The sequence below is a fragment of the Neovison vison genome, chromosome 2, assembly GCF_020171115.1.
Source record: "Neovison vison isolate M4711 chromosome 2, ASM_NN_V1, whole genome shotgun sequence".
In the NCBI taxonomy this organism is placed as follows: domain Eukaryota; kingdom Metazoa; phylum Chordata; class Mammalia; order Carnivora; family Mustelidae; genus Neogale; species Neogale vison.
Genome location: NC_058092.1, coordinates 18,308,176 through 18,332,742, shown reverse-complemented (window position 1 = coordinate 18,332,742; position 24,567 = coordinate 18,308,176). Strand labels below are relative to the sequence as shown.

Genomic DNA, 24,567 nt, shown 5'->3' with positions numbered 1-24,567 from the left:
ACCTGGCCACCCAATGACCTTGGCCGTCAGGGATCAGGCCGCCAAGTCCACCCTAGTAAAAGTAGACACTCAGGCAGATGGCAGAGAACAATCTGCAAATTGCTCCATGCCTTGGGCTCTAACTTTGGCTCTTTATCACTTAATAGCTGTGTGACCTTGAGCAACTTCCTTAACCTCCCTGTGCATCAATTTCTGCATCCATAAAATGGGAATCAGTCTCCATCTCATAGGACTGTTATGGAGACTGAGTTAATATACGGAAAGGCTTAGCATAGTTCCTGGCACATACGTTAGAAGGTCTTCGTCTTATCTTGCACTTGCTGTATAATTGGTTCCTCATTCTGGAGATTCTCTTGCTGTCTTTCAGTCCGTTTCTAATTTACTTCTACTGTGGTGGGAGGACATATTTTGTATTGTTTCATTTCTTTGAAACTTGTTGAAACTTGCTTTACGGGCCAGCATGTGATCTACTTTGCTAAAAGTTCCATGTGTACTTGAAGAGAATGTGCATTCTGCAGTTGTTGCATATAAGTGTTCCAATGTCGATCAAGACAAATTGGTTAAGTGAGTTTTTCAAATTCCTTAGTGTGTGTTTGGGGGAGGGGGTGCTTTTTCTTTTTCTTTTCTTTTGTCCTGCCCGTTACTGAGAGAGCTCTGTTAAAAATCCCTAATGATGACGGTGTTATCTATGTCTCCTTCTGGCTTAATTTTTGCTGTATGTATTCAAGACCATGTTATCAGATGCATATAAATTTCAGACTGTTGTATCTTCCTAGTGAGCAAACTTCATTACAAAAGGATGCTATAAATGTCCTATATTATAAAACATCCTTCTCTTCAGGTCTGGTAGTACTTCTTGCCTCAAAGCCTGAGTTGTATGATAAATGGTTACATCTGCTTTTCTTTGATTTACTGTGTCAATAGATTGACTGTTCCATCCTTTAATTTCAGCCTTTCTGTGTCCTTATAGTTGGCTTCTTGTGCATGTCATATACTGGGGTATGATTTTTTTTTTAATTGTTCAACACTTTGACTTTTCATTAGATTGTTTAGTCCCCTTATATTTAACAGAAGTACTAATGGTGTACAGTTTATAGCTAACCTTTTGCTTTTTTTTTTTTTCAATTTGTCCTAGCTTTTGTTCCTTTAGTCCTCTTGTTCTTTCTTTGGGGTTCACTGGATTCTTCTTTAAACTCCTTTCCCCTCGAATCTTGGATTTTTAAGTTATTTGTTCTTGTAATTATCTTAATAGATACCCTAGATATTATAATATTTATTATAGTTTTCTTAAATCAGTACTTTTACCACTTGTCAAATAGTGTAAAGATCCTACAAGTACTTAACTCCACTTAACTTTCCTACTACACTTCCACCAATGTTACGTATTTATAATACATAACCACTGTTATATATTCCATATTATATACTTTCCTCCATTATATGTTACTTCTATAAGCCAGTTATATGTTCCACAAAATGTATTTCCACAGAATGCAAGTACGTAAATGTTTACTTCCACAGAAATGAAATATACAACAGTACATGTCTTCAAGACATTACCGTTGCTGTTTAAATAATCAATATGCTATTACATTTGCCTACAGGTTTTACCTTTGCCATTGGTTTTTATTTGCCCTTCTGGTTCTGTACCTCAGTCTGGGGCTCATTTTTCTTTGAGCTGAAGTACTTCCTTCAGTATCTTTAGTAGCACTAGTTTGCTAGTGCCGAGTTCTCTCTGCTTTTGTCTGTCCCAAAATGCCCTTTTTGGCTTAGCTTGTGAGAATATTTTCAGTAAGTATGGATGGAATTCTCTGTTGGTGGGGTTTTTCCCTTTTCTTTTTAGCAGTTTGAAGATTCCCGTCTTCAGGCTTCCAACCTCTCTGCTGAAAAGTTAACCGTTAGTTTTATTGTTACTCCTTCAAAGGTTATGTGTCATTCTTCTCTGGCTGTCTTTAGGATTTGCTCTTTGGTTTTCAGCGCTTTGACTAGGACGTTCTTAGGTATGGTCTCTTTGTTTTTATTCCATATGGAGTTTGCTGAGGCTTATGAATCTGTGGTTTGATATCAACAGTTTTAGAAAATTCTTACCTATTATTTCACCAGTTACTACTTCTGCCCCATTATGTTTCTGTCTGAGACTTTAGTTACATATATCTTTGGATTGTGTTCCTTGTCCCCTATGCTCTTTTCTTGTAGATTTCTTTTGTTTGTGCATTCTTTTTACTGTCTTTGCTTCAGTTTGGACTTTTTCTGTTGACCTACCTTCAAGCACTAATCTTGTCTTCTGCTGTGCCCATCTTGCTTTTAAACCATAAAATGAATTAATTTCAGATTTGTGCTTTTCAGCTTTTTTTTAAAGCTTTATTTAGGCATAATTTGCAAACCATAGAATTCACCCATTTTTGGTGAACATAGTTAAATGGCTTGTAAAATTTTTTTTTCTTTTTCCTTTTAAGAATTTCTTTTGGAGGGGCGCCTGGGTGGCTCAGTGGGTTAAGCCTCTGCCTTCGGCTCAGGTCATGATCTCAGGGTCCTGGGATCGAGTCCCGCATCGGGCTCTCTGCTCGACCTCTCTCTCTGCCTGCCTCTCCATCTACTTGTGATTTCTGTCAAATAAATAAATAAAATCTTAAAAAAAAAAAAAAAAGAATTTATTTTGGAAAGTGGTGCCTGGGTGGCTCAAATATCTGATTTTGGCCCAGGTCATGATCTCAGGGTCCTAAGATGGAGTCCCACATGGGGCTCCATGCTCAGTGGGGAGTCTGCTTCTCCATCTCTCCCCCTCCCCACCCATGCTCTCTCAAAAAAAAATTTTTTTTCTAAATAAAATATTTTGGATGCTGTTTAAATTGAGCTTTAATTCAAATACAAAGGAAATCTACATCACTAACTTTGCCAATTAACCTGTCAGTAGACTGATTATCCAAAACTTGAGCATGGTAGAGCTGCCTCCATGCAATTTTTAAAAATTGAGATATATAACTTATATACCATAAAATTCACCATTTTAAAGTACACAATTCAGTGCCTTTTTGTATTTTAGTATTCACAAAGTTGAATAACTGTCCCTGTTACTTTGTTCCGGCACATTTTCATCACCCCAAGAAGGAACCCCATACTCACCAGCAGTCACTCCCCATTCTTTCCTCCCCCAACTCCTGGTAACCCACTAATTTGTCAGTCTCTGTTAGATTTCCCTATTCTGGACATTTCACATAAATGGAATCTTAGGTGGCTTTTTTTGATTGGCTTCTTTCACTGAGCAGGTTTTCAAGGTTCACTTGTATTGTGCCTTGTGTCTGTACTTTTTTATGGCTGAATAGTATCCCATTAATGAATATAATGAAAAAAATTATATATAGAACATATATGTATATATGTGTGTGTGTGTGTGTGTATAAAATTTTTAACCCATTCATCTGTTGACATCTGGGTTATTTCTGGTTTTTGGCTACTACAAAGTGAAATAAGCATCCACGTACAAGACATATGTGAACAAAGTTTTATTTCTCCTGGTTATAAACTAAGAGTGGAATTGCTGGGCCGTGTGGCTGCTCTGTGTTTAACTATTTGAAGAACTGCCCGACTGTTTTCCAAAGTGGCTGCTCCATTTTACATTCCCACCAGCAGTGTAGGAGAGTCCTGATTTCCCCACATCATTGCCCACATTTAATAATGTCTCTTGATTATAGCCATACTGGAGGGGTTTTTTGTGTGTGTGGTTTTAACTTATATTTCCCTAATGACTAATGTTAAGCTTCTTTTATGTGTCTCTTGGCCATCTGTGTATATTCTTTGAAGAGCTATCTATTCAAATCCTTGCTCATTTATTATTCAATTATAAGAATTCTTTATATATTCTGGACACCAGACCCTTACCTATAATCCATATTTAGAACTGATGGATCATCCCAAAATGACTCCTTATGCTTGCTGGCAATTCCTACTCCTGCCCACAGCACCAGGCAACCATTATGCTGCTTTCTGTGTGTTTTGGGTAAGTCCCTCCTGCTAATGAAATCTTGTCTCCTAAATATGGTGAGATTATGGGAGATTTCATTCTGCCTTTTGGTAGCCCTGGACTTAGCTTCTAGCATGCCACATACAGTTCTGGAATTCAACAAATGATCTGTGAAAAAAACAATCATGTATTTGGGTTCCTGGGTTTCCAGTGTGCCCTATAACCAAGAGCCTTGTGATTTTCTTTTCCCCAGCAGAGGCCCTCTGCATGGGCCAAACCCAATCCTCAGTTTCAGGCCAGAATCAGTAAATGTCCCCCAAGGAAGAAAATGGCCAAACCATCAAAGGCTTCCTTCACCTCAGAAAGGCTTCCTTCTCTGAAATTCCAATTTATTTAGTCCTTATTGCTTCCAATTTTCTGATGTTCAAAAATATTTTGGTGTTTTTGTTAGTTGCAGCTTGAATGTTGTGTTGCTGTGACCCACTATATCCTACCCATCAATTACTGTAAACTTTCAAGTCTTTATATCTCATCAGGCGAGCTTCCTAGGTTTTCCTCCCTTCTCCAAATATATATATGGGTTATAGAGGGGAGTAATTCTTCTGTATGAATTTTTTAAACTCATTTGTCTTATTCTCACACACGCACACACGCATACTTGAGATTTTGTTGGAAAACCTACTGAATTTATAAATTAGTTGAGACAGAATTAAAACTCTTCTTAAGCTCCCTATCCATGAACATGATATACCTATCCATGGAGCAAATTTCTATTAGGTCCTCTGATAATAGTTTGCACTTTTCTTCATAATGGAATTGCATGGTTTATTAGATTTGATCTAAGATTAATAGATTAAAAGGTTAGCTTCTTTTAAAGCATTTTATTTTTTAGAATAGGTAACATATGTTACAAATTTCTCAAATCTCAAGAAAGTATACATTGACAATTTTCCATTTTCCTCAGTCACCCAGATTTGGTCCAGAAAAAAATGTCATCCAATGCTACTAGTTTATTAATTTTAATATAGTTAGTATTAGTATGTAGTAATTATATTTTTCAATATTTTATCTAGTAATCTGGCTAAATTTCCTTATTATTTCTGATAAGTTATTTTGTATTTCTTTTATGTATATGCATCATCTGCAAAAAGCATCCATTTGGTCATTTTTTTTTCCATTCCCTATTCTTTCTACAGATTTTACTGCATTGACTAGCACACTTCTAATAAAGTAGCTGTAAAAAGTAGCCAAATAATAGCTGTGATAGAAGGCAATCCTGTCTTATTCCTGGGCTTTAATGGGAGGGCTTTATTTCATATTTATATATGAAATTAACTGTAGGTTCTTGGCAGATGGCTTTTCAGGTAAAAAATATTTTAATCTCTGGCCCTACTTTGCTAAGAATGAGAATCATAAAAGTTTCTATCAAATTATTTTATGCACCTACTGAGATGACCATATGATTTTTTTTCCCCTTTAATCTATTAAATGTTTAAGTCACCCTCTCATGGAAAAAAGCAGTCTCAAGTAAAACACTTTTACCCCAGGTTGTTATTTATTTTCATGAGGTGGGGGAAAAAGAACATTTTATGATAGTGAAAATATACTTTATTTTTTTAATACAATAGCTGCCAGCAATATACTGGTTCTAGAGAGAGAAAAGAAAATACAAGCATTCTATAATAAGCTTTCATTTGCCTTTTCAAGTAATTCTAAAGAAAATACTCCAATTCTGTTCAACATTAGGACTGAGGGAATTGAATTTTTTCCATGATAAAAATATAATTTTGACAGCCCCAATCCTGATCATTTGTAAAGGATGGAATTTTTTTTAAAAAGCCTATATAGTATATCAATGATGAATGCTTCCCTCTCTGAATCAAATACTGATTATAACCAGTGTAAGAAAATGGTTAATCAATAAATGATGAAATGTTTATCAAAATGTTCATGAAAAAATACATTGCTATTTCTTCTCATTTTTTACCTTGTAGATATTTCCTAAGTGGATATTTTAAATGTACAGAAACAAAAGCTAGCTATGTAACTCTGAAGAGATTCAAAACTCAACAGACGTTAAAATGCCTACATTCTAGAGTTGATCAACTTAGTGTAAGAATAAATGTCAGAAATCTCTTCATTGTATACAGATTGCTCAAGAGTTTAAAAATAAATTGTGTAAGCTGAGTCATCTAGAAATCAAATCTTATATATATGATTTTCATCACAAAAGTCAATGATCCTAATAAAAGATATTAAAGGGATATAGAAAATCTGCATCTACATTTTTTTTAAAAAAAGGAAGTTATATCAACTGAAATAGTAAAGAGCTTTCCAACTGTTCAACAGAAAAATTTCTCAGAATTCCTTGGAAAATAAGTGAGAGTTTCCATTCAGACTCTAATCTTGCTGAAGTGGTACAGAAGGGGCTTAAATGAGGAAATAAATGATTTAGTTGTAAAAACAGCATCAGATGGTCTGCATTATATCAGTTCATACACACTACATGAACTGCCATGAAAACTTTTATGGCCTAAAATCTCCCAAGATTTTAAGCTATGATCTTTCCACAAGTATAAAATGAGGGAAAAAATCATGTTCTGGGTCATCCTTTTTCCTAGCTTTTGTCCGTATGCCAATCTCAATTTCATCTAACTATCTTCCCTGATAACGTAATAATAAAATCTGTCTTTCTACATCAAAATCATAACAGACAGACCGGCCTTTCTTGGACATCTAGAGAGAGAGCCAAATACAATCAAGAGACAATGAAGAGAATAAATATCCAAAGTGAAACCAGTTCATGACTGAATTTCAGAATGTGGTTTTCGTCCCTCTATTTTGAGCAATGCACCTCCATCCTCATTAGCCCCTCTATTCTGCAGCACTCGTCCCCTGCTCACTGGAAGGAACAGACCCTTCTCCTGAATCTTTTTCATACCTTGAGAGCCCTAAGGCGAGGTTCAGGATCACCTGAATGTCAAGTCACTACCGGTTTAAAAGGAGGTGGGAAGCGGCGATGGCTGCCCATGTCCTGGTGCACACAGGACATTTTCACCCACTGAAACTACTGCTCTGGAACTTCTCAGTGATAACCTGAGTGCTTTTCTTGCAACCAGATAAGTCACTATCCAATATTTAATTACAAAAAGGTGGGTGCCCAGACTTTTGATCAGCAATAAGGAGTTGTAAGAAGGGCAAGGCAAAGAAACCTCCCTGAGCCAAATGGATACAATCTGGAGTTTATCTTTCTATACCAAGCTAAGTACTGACAGGTTAAAAAACGCAGTAAATGCTTATAAAAATCAGGTTGCTTCCATAACGCCAGTGATTACTAAATGTTAACACACCAAAGGGGGGGAAACATTGCCATTTTAAAGCAATAATATAAATTTCCAAAAACAGACTATGAGAAATAGCACATCTTAAACAAGTTACATATAAAAAATTACCAAAAATGTATTTTAGTTACAACCACGGTCTTTGGAGCAGTAGTACTTAGAAAGTCCATTTTTAAAAAATGAATAAATACGTAGCAAACTTTTGTTTTATTTTTACCAAGTTCATCTTCCCTTGTTAGAGAACCAATCATTCCTGGTTTAGGACTTCGATTAAAAAACAAACAAACAAACATGCAGAGTGCTATTCCTCAATGTAGCTTTAGAAAAATTTAATCGAAGGAAGTTCAATGATTGAGATTAGGCAAAACTGCAGTAAATACGTATTCACCATTACAACTATAATATAGTTCAAAAGGAGTGAACCACCCTCTACCCAAAGTTTAACAGTCATTGGGGAGGGGGGGTGGAATGGGAAAGCTGGTAATGTGTGTTTTACCTTGCTTTTGATATATGATGGATAATGCATCCTTTAGATTATCCATATTAATTAAATATGCTTCAGAAACAAAATTCTGCCTAATATTCTGACAGACCCAAGCTACATTCCTTAGGTTAATACCTGCGTTAATTCTGACATTACAAGTTGTTGTACTGCTGTAGCTAAATCAATTAAGTATCAGTTTATGTAGTGTTACTCAACAGATCTCTGGACAGCAAGGTCTATGCTTACCTAAAAGGGAGCTTTTTAAAATAAAGGAGGAAAGCAATAAAGTTCCAAACAAATGACACTGGGCAGAATACACATAAAAAACAACACATGCGGACAGAGTAGCAGGGCCCACTGGTTTTTCTCCTAGAGATAAAATGCTTGAGGAAGATCTTGAGGGCATCACCCCTCTCTCTGAACTTTGAGCTTCTACGGAGCCTCAGATAGAGCTGGCATGAAGGATAAATGTTTTTGCGCAAAAGTAAAAATCCATGTACAAAGTAAAAACAGCAAACTCTGTAGTGACTTTCTGTGGAAGGCTCTCTTCACCGGTGGCGGCAGACCCAGGACAGACTGAACTGAAACAGAGTATTCTGATACACTAGCTGTCCTTTCATATGCTCTTACTACATATTACACAATTCCCAGAACACATAAACACTCCTTGTACCATGCACTGTGCACCAGTTTGGGGCTGACTGAGGAGGTCGTGGGTACTATTTTAACAGTTAAACACGGCACATCCGAAGTTCGGCCCTCTGTCCACTGTGGACAGACGAAACGGTCAGGGCTCCGGACAGACAGCGATCTACCGCTCAAGGGGGGAGTGTGGCGGCGCGTCTCTGAGTTAGAGGAGAGGAGAGTATGGGGCAGGGGAGGGACACAGGATACAGAGTTTTAAACATAATACTGCTTAGGAGTGTATATTTAAAGATAGCTACTATACCTTGTCTATCCTTTATCGTTATCTTGAATAACTGCACATTCATGCAAAATAAAATTTCTACTTTATAGGAACAGGAGCAGTCTGTTAGGAAAAGCATATTCTTAGGGGAAGATGCGAAGACATCTCTCTCATCAGTGACATTTACTTGGTAAGCCTTTTGGCTACATCACTATAGGCTATTTCGACCTCCTTATCACTGGGACAAGTGTTGGTGAACTCGTCCCTACTGTACGCATTAGTTAAGTATCTCCAGATGCCGGTCATCCCTTTCGGAATATCAAAGTTGCGGTATTTTTTGGCCACCACCTGAAATACAAAGACATCAAAAGTTAACATTTATTTTCCATGACTTGTAAACCAGACTTAGCTCTGATTTTAGGGCATATGAATTCTGTGAATCTCTGAGAACTGCTTCTATTTGGGAAGAAGCCCCCTTCATTCTAACTACAGTTTTAAACAACGACAAGGACCGCAGGGTACATCAGAACTTCAGTAATGTGACAAGGATTGCAAACGCCTGCCCAGGTGACCCAGAGGGACAGCCGGGGGAATCCCCAGGTAAATACTTGAAGGCGCACACACGATTCTGTTTTCCTTGGTCTTGATCTTTGTCACACAACTAGTGTTAACTATTATTCTATTTAGCATAGTGTCTTACACAATAAATGCTCAGTAAATATTTCTTTGCCTTGTATGGATGTAACCAGGTGATCAAAGAACAAAATTTGACAACATAAGTCAATGTAGTAAACTCCAATTCAAACTTTCCTGCTACATTTTTGAATTTTTAAACAGTCACACACACACACACACACACACACACACACATTCTTCATATGCCTCAATTTTAAGACATAATTTTCCATTCTACTAACCCTAGGGTATTCCAACTGTTGCCTAAATAGCATTAAGTTATAATGTTCGGGTTTCCTAGTCATATACCAGATCCAAAAAAAAAAAAGTATGTCCTAGACAAAGAAAGTGCTATCTTAGTACAGAGAATATGTGGTCTAATGGCAACGTGACACCACATCCAACAGGCCTACCTTGACAATGTGCAGCTTGGGAAGCAGGTTGCAATCAGCTAATGTCATTTCATTGCCATCCAGAAATTTACGCGTAGAAAACTTAATGTCTTCCATACTATTCTCATCAATTTCATCAGGGAGGGGAGAATTCAGATATTCATCCAGTTTCTGCAGGGTTTTCAAGAGACCCCTCTCCAATGCTGAAAGAAAGATGGGGATACTGTAAGACAGAAAACCACCCAAGCCCCAAAGCAGCAGCAATACTCTTCCGGTCAGTAACTATTTTATCAAATGTTTACGCTGACATGAAGTGCCGCAGAACAGGACAGGCAAGGTTCCTGCTCTCCTGGAGCTTATTTACGAGGGACAAGGGATGAGACAAGCAAGTACATTTGTTCAGGTAAATACAGAAAAGAGCATGACAGTTTCAAAAACTGGAATCTGTAACAACTCAGCAACTAAATGCCCCACTTACAAATACACTATGACCTGACACACTTGCTGTTTAAACTAGAAAAATGAGTGAGGAAAGGCAAAGCTATTAATTCAAGTCTAAGAAAGAAAATTTTGCCAAGACAGAGATTTTTGCCCCAAATTTGCATGCCTGTTTCCCCAGTAATATTTGGATTTGTAACCAAGAAACATGCTAAGATCCAATACAGACCATCCAAGCAGAAAGCCTGAAGTTTTTGTACTGTCTTGTAATACACAGGAAGCCAAGAACAGCACTATTTTATAATAACACACAGGCATCTGAGTAGAGAGTTCAATTTACAATAGTGAATCAGGGGGCTCTTCAACCAAATAGATTAAGAAGCTATGACTATTATAATTCAGAGACGAGTGGGACAGAGCCACCCCGGTATACCTGGAAAGTCAAGGGTAGTGACCTTTAGCGGAGGGGGTGGGGAGGATGTCCTTAGAGAGGAATAGGGAATAACAATAGACAAGTCTTCTATTATCGCTTCTTATCCTTTACCTTCCAAGGCCCCCTTCACCCCCCACTCCCAGAATGCCAAGCTCACACTGCTGACTGCAGTGCTCAGTCATGGAAGAAAGCTAAACGTCATGAGGTGACAACCAATACAGTTATAAGTTCGAATAAATTTAGTTCCATTAGAGAAAAAGACAAAAGTTTTCTATGCTGCTCTTCTTCCAAATTGCTCCCACCCACTCATGCCTTGGCCCCCTCCTAGCAGTGTAGACAAGAGATGGCAGTCTGAGCTAGATGAGGGGCTGTAGGCATCCAGAGGCATAAGTGGATTTTAGCCGTACTTAGAAGACAAAAACCAACAGAGCTTGGAAACAAAACTGAGTATGGGAAAACGATAGATGTTTTTAACAAAATACAGGCGTGAGCCCCTACTACATGCCAACTGTTACTCTAAGCATCGCTAAACCCGCTCTTGGACAAAGCAGTTTGCGTTTACATTTTGGGGAATGGGCTCAGTACAGAGAAACGGCCAACAAACGATTCCCAGGGCAAACGCTGGTATCATTTGCTGCCACATTTCCCTGCCTAGAGAAGCAGGTTCATGGGGTGCGGACATGAGTTCAATACGTGCTGCTTTTGAGGTGTCCGTGGGACATCCGTGTAGAAGCACCAGACAGACAGCTGGGCCACAGTGTCTGGAACAATCTGGGCTGGAGCAGCATGACTGGAAATCCTGAGAACATAAATGAACACCGAAGCCAGGGAAGTGAAGGGCGGGTGGAGGGCCCAGGGTAGTGCCCTAAGGATCATGATCTGTGGAGCTGAGCTGTGCCAGGCAGGTAGGCCACAGTCACTGTCACACAGCATTCCACTGTGCGATTATGTAAGTGCTCGTCCATCCCCTTACTGGGGTCTGTGTTGTTTCCGGTTTGAGGCTCGTGACTAATCGGGTAGCAAACGTTCTTGGACAAATCTTTCGGTGCACGTCTGTTCCTATTCCACTCAAAAGTGGAGCTGTGGGTTACTGGGTATACCTGTGCTCAGGTTGAGAAACTGCGATCGACTTGCCAAGTCCCACACGACAAAGAGCGGTGCAGAGACGTCCCAGTGACTTCACACCTTCAACACCACTCGGTAGGGTCAGCTTTAGTCCCTTGGGGGGATGACAAATCAGGTGTCACACCTTCTCCTATTTACTATTTGGATATCCTCTTTCTGTAAAGTGCCGTTTGCTCATTCTTCATTACATAGCTTATCTTATTTGTAGTTCTCTATAAATTACAGTTGCAAACCCGCTGTGGTTGTACATGTTACCTTCACCCTTTTCACTCCCTAAGTGGTGACTTTTTACAAATCAAAGTTACTAAAACTAATGTCCAATTAATCAATTGTTTCTTCCACAATGAGTGCTTCGTCCAGATTAAGGGGAAATCTTACCTCTCCCCAAATTATGAAGATACCCTCCATTATCTTCTAGAAGGTGTATTATTTACCATTCATATTTATATCTACAACCGTCCCCGGGCTAGTTTTTGTGTAGGGTGTGAGACAGGGGTATTTTCTTGACTCCACATTAGGTTTCACTGTTCTATTTGTCTATTCTAGTATTAGTACAACACTGTTTTAACTACTATTCCTTTATAAGTCTTGATATCAGATAATATTAAGTCTCTCTTCAAGATCATTTTTGCTATTCTTGGTTCCTTCCATTTCCCTAATTAATTTTAGAATTAGCATGTCAATTTACACACATGCGTGCATGTACGCATGCACAGAAAACTAGCCGGGCTTTTGAATGATCTACAGATTCAACAGAGACCAACTTGAGAACGGGCATCTTTATAATACTGCCAACCTATCAATACCACTTATTTAAATTCCACTATCAATACCACTTATTTAAATTCATCTCTTTCAGTGTTGTATGTTTTCTATGTAGAGGCTTTGCTCATCTTTTATTGGATTGATTCCCCTAAATACCTGACTTCTTTTAAAAATATCTGACATTTTGGGGCACCTGGGTGGCTCGTGGTTTAAAGCCTCTGCCTGTGGCTCAGGTCATGATCCCAGGGTCCTGGGATTGAGCCCCACATCGGGCTCTCTGTTCAGCAGGGAGCCTGCTTCCCTCTCTCTCTGCCCGCCTCTCTGCCTACTTGCGATCTCTGTCAAATAAATAAATAAAATCTTTTTTTAAAAATCTGACATTTTGATGGTGTAAATATTTTTGCAGTTTTCTATGTTTTGTTGCTAGCATGCAAAAACACAACTGATTCTTCTAATGGCCTCATACAGAGTAACCTTACTAATTCATTTTTTTTATTCCTACAGTTTCTCAGTAGATTCCTTTGGATTTGCTACATACACAATTATATTGCTTAAGAATAATGACAAAATTTGTTCCTTCCTTTACAATGCTCTTACCATTTTTTCTTTTTCTTGCCTATCGTATTGGCCAAGACCTCCACTACAGTGCTGAACAGAAGTGGGGACAGTGAGCACCACTTCCTAGTTCCCAGTCTCAAAGGAAACCTTTTACTAGTTCCCTATTACATATGATATTTGCTGAAGTTTTGTAGATTCTCTCTGCCAAATTAAGGCACTTCCCTGCTATATCTAGTTCGTTAAGGAAAAAAAATCATCATACCCTAAGTATCAAATTTTATCAAGTACTTTTTCTGCTTCTATTGAAATGATCATATTTTTCTCCTTTATTCTATGAATTTATAGAGATAGTTTCATGTTTAAACAATCTTCTGTTCCTCAGTTAAACCCCACCTGGTTGTGTGTATTATCTTTTCTCATATTGCTGGATTAGGCGTGTTTTATTTTAGACTTTTGCATCTATGTTTGGGAGAGCCTAGCCTGAAATCATCTTTCTTTTGATGTTCTTGTGTGGTCTGAGTGTCAAGGTTGCCCTCAAAAAGCAAGCTGGGAAGTATCTTCCTCTCTCCTGTTCCCTGTAAGACTGTGTAAGGCCAATGTTACATCTTCCCCAAACACTTAGAAGAAATGCATCGGTGGAGCTATCTGGGTCTGGAATTTCTTTTAAGAAATGGTTTTAGGGGCGCCTGGGTGGCTCAGTGGGTTAAGCCTCTGCCTTCGGCTCAGGTCATGATCTCAGGGTCCTGGGATCGAGCCCCGCATCAAGCTCTCTGCTCAGCAGGAAGCCTGCTTCCTCCTCTCTCTCTGCCTCTCTGCCTACTTGTGATCTGTCTGTCAAATAAATAAATAAAATCTTTTAAAAAATCATATTCTAAAAAAAGAAGTGGTTTTAAATTATAGTTGTAAGACTATTTACATTTTATGCCCTCCTATAGTAATTCTGTTACACTATACTTTCTGTAAATTTAACTGATAGTGTTTTCAAATTTATAAGCATAAAAACTGGGTGCCTGGGTGGCTCAGTGGGTTAAGCCGCTGCCTTCGGCTCAGGTCATGATCTCGGGGTCCTGGGATCGAGTCCCGCATCGGGCTCTCTGCTCGGCAGGGAGCCTGCTTCCCTCTCTCTCTCTCTGCCTGCCTCTCTGACTGCTTGTGATCTCTCTCTGTGAAATAAATAAACAAAAATCTTTTAAAAATATATATATATTTATAAGCATAAAAACTTTCATAATATCCTCTAAGAATCACTTCAGTGTAAGTCCTGTAACAATCCCCTTTCATTTCTAATACTGGTTACTGCAACCTTTCTCATTTTTCTGATTTTTCTTGTCAAGATTTATCAATTTGATAAACTGATATATCAATTTATCAATTTATTGACTTTTCAAAGAAATTTTAGCCTTGCTGACCCTTTGTCATATTTGTTTACTATTTCAAGGAAATCTGCTCATTAGTATTTCCATTCTCTACCTTCTTGGGTTTAACTTGATCTTTTCCTACCTAACCCTCGAGGTGCAGACGGTCAGATTTCCCATCTTTTTTTCTAATATAAGCACTCAGAGGTATAAGTTTCCCTTTAAGCACAATGTTAGCCATATCACATAAATAGACATCTGTTGTCTTTCATAATTTTATTTTTCTTCAGCCCCTGGGTTACTAGAAACGCACTGCTAAGTTTTCAAAGACGTAGAAATTTTCTAGCTGTGATTTTTGTCATGGGTCTCTAGCTTCTTTTTTTTGTGGTCAGAAAAAAATATACTCTGTAGGATTTCAATTTCCACTTTTTGGAAAAATTTTCAGATTTGCTTTACGGCCCAGCTTTACAGTCAATGTTGATGAAGTGTTCTACGAGCATCTGAAAACCAGATGTGTAAGTCAGTCACTGGGGACGGTGTTCTAAGTACCTGTCAGCGAGACTACACCGCTCGTTGTGTTGTTCAGTCCTGCTAGACCCTCTGATGGCTCGTCTTTGGGTGATTCTAACAGTTACTAAGGGATTGAGTTAAAAATCTCCCACCAAGACTGTGTATTAGTTTATTTCTCTTTTAGTTCTATGAATTTTCAGGCTAGGTATTTAGTAATACAGATTCGGAATCATTCTCTCTTTCAGGTAGATTACCCCTTTAAATCAGTTTGAAACATGCTTCATTATGTCTAGTTAGTTGGTGCTTCTTAACGTCTCCTTGTCTGGTATCGGTGCAGCTTTGCCCACTTCTTTTGGTTGGTATTCACACTACTTTAACTTCACCTTCCCTGAATACATGTGTGTGTTTCACGTGTATGTTGTATTCGTTCTTGCACATAAGCAACACTTTTTTAAAAGATTTATTTGTCAGAGAGAGAGAGCACACAAGCAGGGGGAGCAGGAGGGAGAGCATGCAGAGGGAGAAGCAGGCTCCCCACCAAGCAAGAAGCCCGATGCAGAACTCGACCCCAGTAGCCTGGGGTCATGACCTGAGCCAAAGGCAGCTGCTTAACCCACTGAGGCACCCAGGAGTCCCAACAACATATTTTGGAGCCAGCTGCCAAGTGACGTCTTCGACTTGGGAGTATTTAAGTCATCTACATTGAATGTAATTACTATAAACTTTGGTTTAAATCTGTCATCGTACATTTTGATTTCTACTTGCTCTGTGTTCTCTTGCTTCTTTTGGATTAAGTTTTTAAAATTTATTATTCATTTCTCCCTCTATTAGTGTGTTACACACTCTTACTAGTCTTTGTTCCCCTGACTTACTAAAGTTCACTTACAACTTTCAGCACTTCCAGGATAAAGAAAGGGCCTCATAACCCTCTGCTGTCACTACCTCCCTCCTGTCCTGAAGGCTGCTACTTTCAAGTATATTCATTTCACTTGGATTTTAAATTCCACAAGGTGTTACTGTTTTTTATACAGACAATATTCATTTACAGTTTATAATGTATTTATACTACTTTTTGCTTTCCTCCCTTCTTGCATCTCTTGCTGTACATCTGAAGTCATATTCCTTCTTGCTGAAAAACTATATATTTCTTCTAGGGGGAGTCTACAGAGATAAGTACTCAGTTTTTGTTTGTTTAAAAATGTCTATTTCACCATCACTTATTAAAGTTCATAAATAAAAAATTAATGTCTTAATTATTACATTTTTACAGCATTTTTTTCAGCTGAAACACTTGGTGAATATATAATAGAATCAATTCTCAGAGCAGCCATGGGACATAGGAAGAGTGGATAATATCCTACTGGAAAGATACAGAAATGAAGGAGAATCTGCCTTATTCGAACATCAAATAAAAACGACCCTGACTGACATCTTAGAGAACGTGGGTATGTTATGACCACTGGAACTGAAAACTAAATAGTGAATTTTGAGGCTCACGGAAAAGGTGGTAAGAAAAAGCTGACCGGTTTAGCAAGTATATGAATCCAGGGGAATAAATATAAAGGTCATATCTTGAGGCAAAAACAAAAAATTATTTGGATGTGCTTGCTTGGAGAGTATTTCACTACTTACAGAACTTTAATTCACTTTTAGCTCTCTGAAGAGGTCTGAAGATTGTCTTCTGGATTCTACTGCTGCTGCTGAGAATCAGTGCTCACTCTCGCTGCTTTTACCTCGACGAACTCTCTGCCATCAGTAAGATTCTGTCTGGTTCTCAGCAGGTGCCTATGTACACACAGGTGTGGTTCTCTTTATATTTGTCCTGCTGGGGTGGCGTAATGTTTGACTCCATGGCCTGTTACCTTTCATCAGTTTTGGAAAATTCTTGGCGATTACCTCTAGGTCTTTGGCTCTATCCTCCCTCCCCTTCTGGGACTCCACTTACATACATGTGTTCCTCTCTTCGTTGTGTTCCGCAAATCTTGCACTTATTCCTCCGGTTTGTTTTGTTTGTTCTTTTGTCTCTGCGCTTCCATTAGCTATTTCCTTCTGACCTCTCTTCAAGTTCACTAATTCTTCATCACTGTCTCATCTGTTCGGTTCATATACTGGATTCATAATCTCAGATATCATATGTCTAAATTCTAGGACTTCCATTTGGTTTTTTATAATGTCCAGTTCTTAGTTCAAATTTTCCACATTGTTCTTTTAGCTTTGAATATGAATCTCTATATTAAAATCAGTATCTGATAACTGACTATCTTGTCATTTTTAATATGTCTGAAAAATATGTATTGGTGGGGCACCTGGGTGGCTCAGTCAGTGAAGCGTGCACTCTTGATTTCAGCTCAGGACATGATCTCAGGGTCAAGAGATGGAGTCCCTTGCTGGGCTCCATGCTGGGCGTGGAGCCTGCTTGAGACTCTCTCTTTCCCTCTGTCCCCCCACCCCCCGCTTGCTCGCAATCTTAAAAAAAAAAAAAAAGTATTAGTTATGTTCAGTCTTTTAACATTAGCACTGTTAGATTTTTAGAGTTGTTAAATTTAAATTTCAGGGATGGTTTATATTAAACTAATAGTCTACTAAATCATGAACCTCTTCTTTCTAATTCTTGTTATTAAATCAATGCATTATTCTTGCTTCCTTAACTGGACTCTGTTTTCTTTGAAGGTAAAGTCTGTGTCTTGTGCCTCTTCTGTATAGCCCCTAATATTCACAGCATTCTACCCAAGCACGAATTAAACATCTGTTCGATATCTGTCACAGACGGAGGAAGGCCAATAATTACATATAAAAGTTTGGAGTTTCTTAAATGTCTAGAGAAGATTCAAAAGAAAATCAGGTGAATATGTAGAATAGATACTTTTTTTTTTAAAAAAAGTCAGGTGAGTGGAGATATTTGTATCTGACTGTTCAATCTTTGTGGGAAGCTGAAAAGGAGGTAGGAACGGCATATTGCCATAGAACATAAGAGCCATTTTAAAATGTAAAGAAGAACTGGTAAAACTTTTTACTTAGGTAACATATCAAACACACTGGAATGTATGTATGTCAAGTGACAGATGACAAGATCAAGGATCTACTTATTTTATGAATAAAAGGCACTCTAGCCATAGCCAGGATGAAGCTAGTTGATTTCTTAGAAAAAAGAGTTAAGCAGAAGGACACTGGAGCCCAATAAACTAGAGAAGCTGAGCTGTAGCTGTGGAAGTCACAAGGAACCAAGCCATTTAAAACAAAAAGGTCAAAAATACAGAAGCAGTAAATATAACCTTTCATTGATTACATGCAAGTTACTGATCATGCACGCAGTCATGAAATGTTAAATTTATAAAGTGCCAAGAGAATAAAATGTGAGAAATAGCTAGGTTACTTAAGGAGTCTAGGGCAGGATGGAAATTTCATGGTGTACTTAAAAGCGGGTGGTGGGAAGTGAGAAGGAAGGGAGAGCAGAATCTCGGGACTGTAAAAGAACCAACTTAAAGACTCAATATGCTTCCTATCAAAATCAGTGAGTACAGAATAAATGCACATTAGATATAAGGATTTATTCTTCGACCCGATTGTAACTAACGGAGTCGTGGCCTCTATGGAAGATAATACTGTCTGAATTCAAACACTGAAACAAAGTCTGGGAAAGTTTGTGACCTTCAACCTGCTCTAAATTCATCCTTCTCCTGGATTAGTTTTCAAATATATTCAACAGAAAAACTAAAATACTCTGAATTTATAAGGTTTGAAACATATGATGTTTATAATCCTAGATGCGATGCACAGACTAAAACTAAGTCACTGGTAAACATTAAAATTACTGTTCCTTCTACAATTTTGGATCTAGGTAAGCACCTGCAATGAAGCTGAATTGCTGTACCTCCTAGAAATATTAATTTTTCATTAAGAATCTCAGAATAAAGGGTATATTAATTCAAACAAAGAATGGTGAATTAGTTTGATTTGATTCTTATGTAACAACCTGAGGAAGGCCAACAAAACTGAGAAAAACAGAGGGGCCAAGAGGTACTAAAGAGCATCATTCAAAATGAAGTTTTGAAGACAAACCACAAAGGAATTAAGATAAAGAAAATGCCAAGACTAACCACTAGGAGGCAGTAGCAAGCTATGAAAAAGGAGCTGCTTGTCTTAGCGGGACCATTCTCTAATACCCTTGCTGTGGTAATGCTGGTTATCTCTAAGGAAGGTATTTAAAAAGCTCTCCAAAAAAATTAGTACTTAACTGTGATAGAGGCTATCTGATTAGTTTTAGATTAGTTCTGAAAATCAAAACACCCTTTTTTGCCTACGAGACTATAGCGAAATTTTAAAACACACACAACACACGCACACGCACACCCATGCCAGGGTCAGAAGTGAGGGGAAATGAATACTTTCACATTAGTGGGAATATAAACTGGTGTAGACTTTTTTTTTTTTTTTAAGATTTTATTTATTTATTTGACAGACAGAGATCACAAGCAGGCAGACAGGCAGGCAGAGAGAGGGAGAGGAAGAAGCAGGCTCCCTGCAGAGCAGAGAGCCCAATGCAGGACTCGATCCCAGGACCCTGAGATCATGACCTGAGCCGAAGGCAGCGGTTTAACCCACTGAGCCACCCAGGCGCCCCTGGTGTAGACTTTTGAGAAACAAAATCTTCTGACCTATTTGGATTCTAGCACAAGGACATTCACTCGCACTGTTTGTCACAATAAAAAAATTTGAGACAATCTAGATGGCTATCAACAGGGAAACAGTTAAATAAAAATCCGTATTATGGAATATTAAACAGTATTTATAAAAAGTGAGGTAGATCTACATTTTGATATGGAAGGACTTCTACCACATAATATGTGAAAAAACAATTGCAAAATATAAATATACACATAAATGCACAGTCATACAATGTTTGCAAAATTACACAGAAAAAAAGGATGAATATTAACTGTTGGGGAAGAGCTCAAATGAGGTTAAGAAGGGGCACTAAAGTTTTATTGAATTTATTTCTAAACGCTTTTAACTTTTTCAACAAGCATACATTAGTCAATTGTGTATATAATTTGAGTAAATGCAAAACAGAAAGCATTAGATTTAACATGACCATATTTGCTGTAGGAAAAGACTACAATTCACAATGAAGAATACCAAAATTATGAGCCCTTACAAGGATAAAACTGTATTTTAAAGCTACTGCTAATTTCAGTAAAGGGCAGTCTTATGCAAACAATTTTTAAAGGCCAATAGAAAATAGGGAGAAGTCAGGAGTATTTAAAGATGATGGGGCACCTGGGTGAATCAGTGGGTTAAGCCTCTGCCCTCAGCTCAGTTCATGATGCCAGCCAGAGTCCTGGGATCAAGTCCAGTAACAGGCTCCTTGCTCAGTGAGGAGACTGCTTCTCCCTCTGTCCCTCCCCCTGCTCATGCACTCTCTCTCTCACTCTTACCTTTTCTCTCAAATAAAATCTTTTTTAAAAAAAAGTAAAGATGACTAAATAATAATAATACAATTTGGTTCCATAGCTACAATGATGAATAACCATCCTCTGATTCCAAACACTTCCACAGAGAGAGAAAAAAAGGAAGGGAGACAGGCAGGGAGGAATTCTGAATAAAAAGGAATGAATTAGAACCTATAGATTCCTTGCCTCCACTTAAAAATGAGAATTTGGACATTATGAAATATGCTCTAGAACAAAATGGCAGATTTCATCATTACTAACTTCACTGGGCTCTTAAGAGTATTATAAATACCAACACACTAATAAATTATCTACTAGTTATATTTGGGAGTTTAATAATTTATATAAAATTAATGAAATCAAAGAAGTGGGAAAAAAGAAAACAAACCCAGATCTGGAACAGGTCATATCTAACCCATTCTAATAAAAGGAATTACCTATTAATTTCTTTTAATGCTTCAAAAGATTACACAAACTTACTTCTGATCAGCTTGGACATGTTACCAAAAGAATTCATTCATTCATTCTTTTTTTTCTTTCTCCCTCCCTTTCTCTCTCTCTCCTGTATTTCCCTTTGTTTTATTCTTTAAGCCCTATTTGTGTATTTTGTACCCAATCTAAGCACTGACACTTCTCTTTCACTGACCCAATACCACAGCATCTAGGCATCGAATCCCTTACTTAGAATTATATCTTAAAAGGTCTTAAAATTGCCCAAACATATTGAATTTTGCAAAATATTTAGTAGGTTGGTAAAACTGATCAAAACTTTGCCTACTCTGAGTTACCACGTAAAATGACAACTCCATCTCTTTGTAAGTGGTTCATAGTTTGGGAGGAGGAGGAGCTGGAACACTAATTTCCAAGGCTGATTTAAGGCATTTTATTGCACTAAATAGACAAGACACCTTCAACAGATCTACATATACTCAGTAAGCTCCAAAGTGATTTGGAATATTGTTTTCTAAAGTCTCCTGGCAGTGACAGGTCCTATGGGGAAAGTTGCTTGGCAACTGGAATTCTTATTTACCAAGAGGTAATTTAATATAAAGCCTTCTAGTGATCCGTTATGTTGTTTGTTCTCATTGGTTACAACATTATAAGGACAGCAAGCGTAGGTGGCTACTTAAGACAGCAACAAACTGATGGGAAAAAAATAGAATACAAAGTTATACTTAAATGAGTCACTTTCTCCCATGTTCTCTCCCCTCTATCCCATCCCCAAAGCAATTGTTTGGTTTTGTTCTTTGTGGGTTTTGTGTTTTGTTTTGTGGGTTTTTTTTTTTTTTTAAGCAAACATATTTTATTTCCCTTTCCTCCCCACCAAGTGTCAAAAGAAATTCAGCCACCCTCCAGCTTCCAAAAACTACACAGAGAAATGAAAACATTATGAATTGAACTCAGATGGTTCAGGAACTATGGGCAAGAGCATCTGGATATAAAAGGATGATTTCGGGGAGGCCTGGATGGCTCAGTCAGTTAAGCAGCTGCCTTCGGCTCAGGTTATGGTCCAGGGTCCTGGGATCCAGTCCGGCATCGGCTCCTTGCCCGGCGGGGGAACCTGCTTCTTTCTCTCCCTCTGTCAGCCACTCTGCCTGTTTGTGCTCTGTGTGTGTGTGTGTGTGTGTGTGTGTGTGTGTAATAAATAAAATCGTTTTTAAAAGGGTGGGGGAATGATTTCATGAAAAGAAATCCTCTGCAGGCAGGAAGGGTATGACAGAAAAGATACTGTCTGTGGACAGGAGGGGCTCCATCGTAACTGTTTGTTTAGAGTATAAAATGCTTACACTGAAACAGCAGGCAGAAAAAGAGCCAGTCACTTAGGGAAGTTGTCCCTAAACCAAGGCAGCTACTGGAACACACTGAAGAGCTGTAAGCCAGGCCCGGGCACTACGGCCTTTCCCTCTTTCCCTCTGCTACAGAAAAACATCACATGCAGTGAATATCATGCAGTGATATCATGAAGTGAATATCATCCCAGAAACCCTTGAAATTCAATACTAGATTATAAAATACCGCAATTTTAAAATTTAATAATAAAAAAATACCGGCCCAAATGGCTTGGATCTCTGCCCATAGAAATCACATAAGGAAATCAGCAAGTGCTTCCCTTTTTTAAAAGATGTTTATTCTTGTTTAACCGGCACTGATAATTTCTTCTCTTTGGTTTTCTTGTTCATCTGCAGCCGTAAGTTTCTACCCAAAAGAACCGCACCCATGCCATCAAACTGTCCAAAACCATGACAGATTTAAGTGTCTTTAGGAGCTGGCGTTTTTGTTGCTGTAATTACTTTTAATTAAACACTAATGTTCTCTCTGTAGAGTTTTACTCAGAACAATGCTCAACATCTCAAAGAAGAAAAATGACTGAATGGTGTAGTTAAGACAAGGCTCATTAAATGGACCTCTTTCAAAGAGGCTTCCCTTCACCACACATACATTTGGTAAACGAAATAAGATAGTGTTGTCCTTTGATATAGATAAATAAGGACTTTGTATCTGTACTACCCTAAACAATTCTCACATGAAAACAGGACTTGAAACTAAAATCCCTTTTTAGGATGCAGAGAAATTAGGAAGATGGGGGAGATACAGGCTCTCTTAGACTAACTCCCCAAATTGTTCTTGAAGGTGAATTATCACAAAAACCCACCCAGGCTGATTTCAAGTGACCAGAACCCAACAAGAAACAAAAGATTTAGTAATAATCTAAAGGAAGTTGTATCGATCCATTCCAAAGCACCACACCCACACCACTCATTGTTTCTGATGTCCTGTTAATTCTCTGTATAGTTCCCCCTTCAGGAAAACAATTCATTCGATAAACATTGTATTGTACATCTACCATCCCAGGCACTGTCCCACTAGCCAAAAACAGGAAAACAGAAATTTAAGGACTTACCCTGCTTATCATCAAATCTCGAGTCAACTTTGAAAGCCAGTTTTTAATACTTAATGGGAAGGTCTGGACTCCAAAATATTAATTTAAAATCACTGTCCTAACAGGATTTTTGGATTTACTTAGGGCTTTTTTGGTTTATGTGCAGTCATTTGTGGGGTTGTGTGTGTGTGTGTTTTACCTTCATTAGCCTCTGGCCTTGAATTCTTGATATATGCGGAGAATTTGGCAAAGATGTCCATTCCAGCAGTATTTGATTCAGGGTGTTTTGGTGAAAGCTTCAAGTACCTGAAGGGGAAAAGTGAGAATGGATGATAGATCCTTGTAAGTTCTCTCCATCAACAAACCACTGTGCTAGCAGTTTCTTGACACCTTTTAACAGTTATTACTTTAAGAAATGCCATCATCTATTTTCTATGGTATTTTTAAGATGTGTTTTTTCTTGAGGAAACAAAGCTCTGCAGTGTTTTTGTTCACATATTAATTTTCTTGGCAACCAAAAGGCATCCACACTCTACCTCCATTTTATAAATTAGGATGTTGGGGAAACAGTCTACTTGCTCAGAGTCATGTGCCAAGCCAATGGGCATCTTAGAAAGAGAAGTCTGGAGCAGCACTGTCCAAAAGAACTTTCTGTAATGATGGAAATACTCCATATCTGAATTTCCAATATGGTAGCCATTTCGTGAAGCGTGGTTGGCTATCTGAATATGAATTTGAGTGAACCGGTGTTATAGAAAGTTAAAAATTCACTTCTGCCATTGCGGAAGCCACATTTCAACTACAGAGCCTTCTTGAAACAGAAATGCCTACCAGGTCCCTGGCAATCGCCATGCACTGAAACACTCGATGCTACCAGAGAACCTGGAGAGCAGGTAAAGGCAGGTATCTCGGGTCATCCACAGTAGTTTAAGGACAAAGACAGCAGGAAGCAGATCACTCACTTCAACTCCACACTTGGGATTTTCCAGAACCTCCCATGGGCTAGATATTGGTAAGGGTGGTACCGAGCAACAGAACAGTAAGACCCCGGGAATTCTGCTCACAAGTGCTCTTACAAAGTTTATCTGCTTTGAAAATGGACATTCATGACACACAGCCTTTTTTTTTTTTCAACCACACAAATGTGTATTTTATATATTTAAATTCCAAACACACATACTCAGTGTCTATTTCCTCCTCAAATTGGAAACTACATGTGAGAAGGCTCCGCTCCTCCCTCCTCTCTTCCACAGACAGCTACACCCACTGGGAGTCAGCTCCACAGGAATTCT

General features: G+C 38.3%; 1 protein-coding gene across 1 annotated transcript in view; it reads right to left on the bottom strand.

Annotated features, from left to right (window-relative positions):
• Positions 1-6,187: 6,187 nt before the first annotated feature.
• CLIC4 (chloride intracellular channel 4) overlaps positions 6,188-24,567 on the bottom strand; it is a 70,065-nt gene continuing 51,685 nt past the window's right edge. The window contains exons 4-6 of the mRNA XM_044237460.1: positions 23,475-23,581; positions 9,782-9,963; positions 6,188-9,041 (exon numbers count right to left, since the gene is read on the bottom strand). Of these exons, the coding sequence (XP_044093395.1) occupies positions 8,877-9,041; positions 9,782-9,963; positions 23,475-23,581 (454 nt within the window). The 3' untranslated portion in view covers positions 6,188-8,876. The remainder of the gene's footprint in view (positions 9,042-9,781; positions 9,964-23,474; positions 23,582-24,567) is intronic.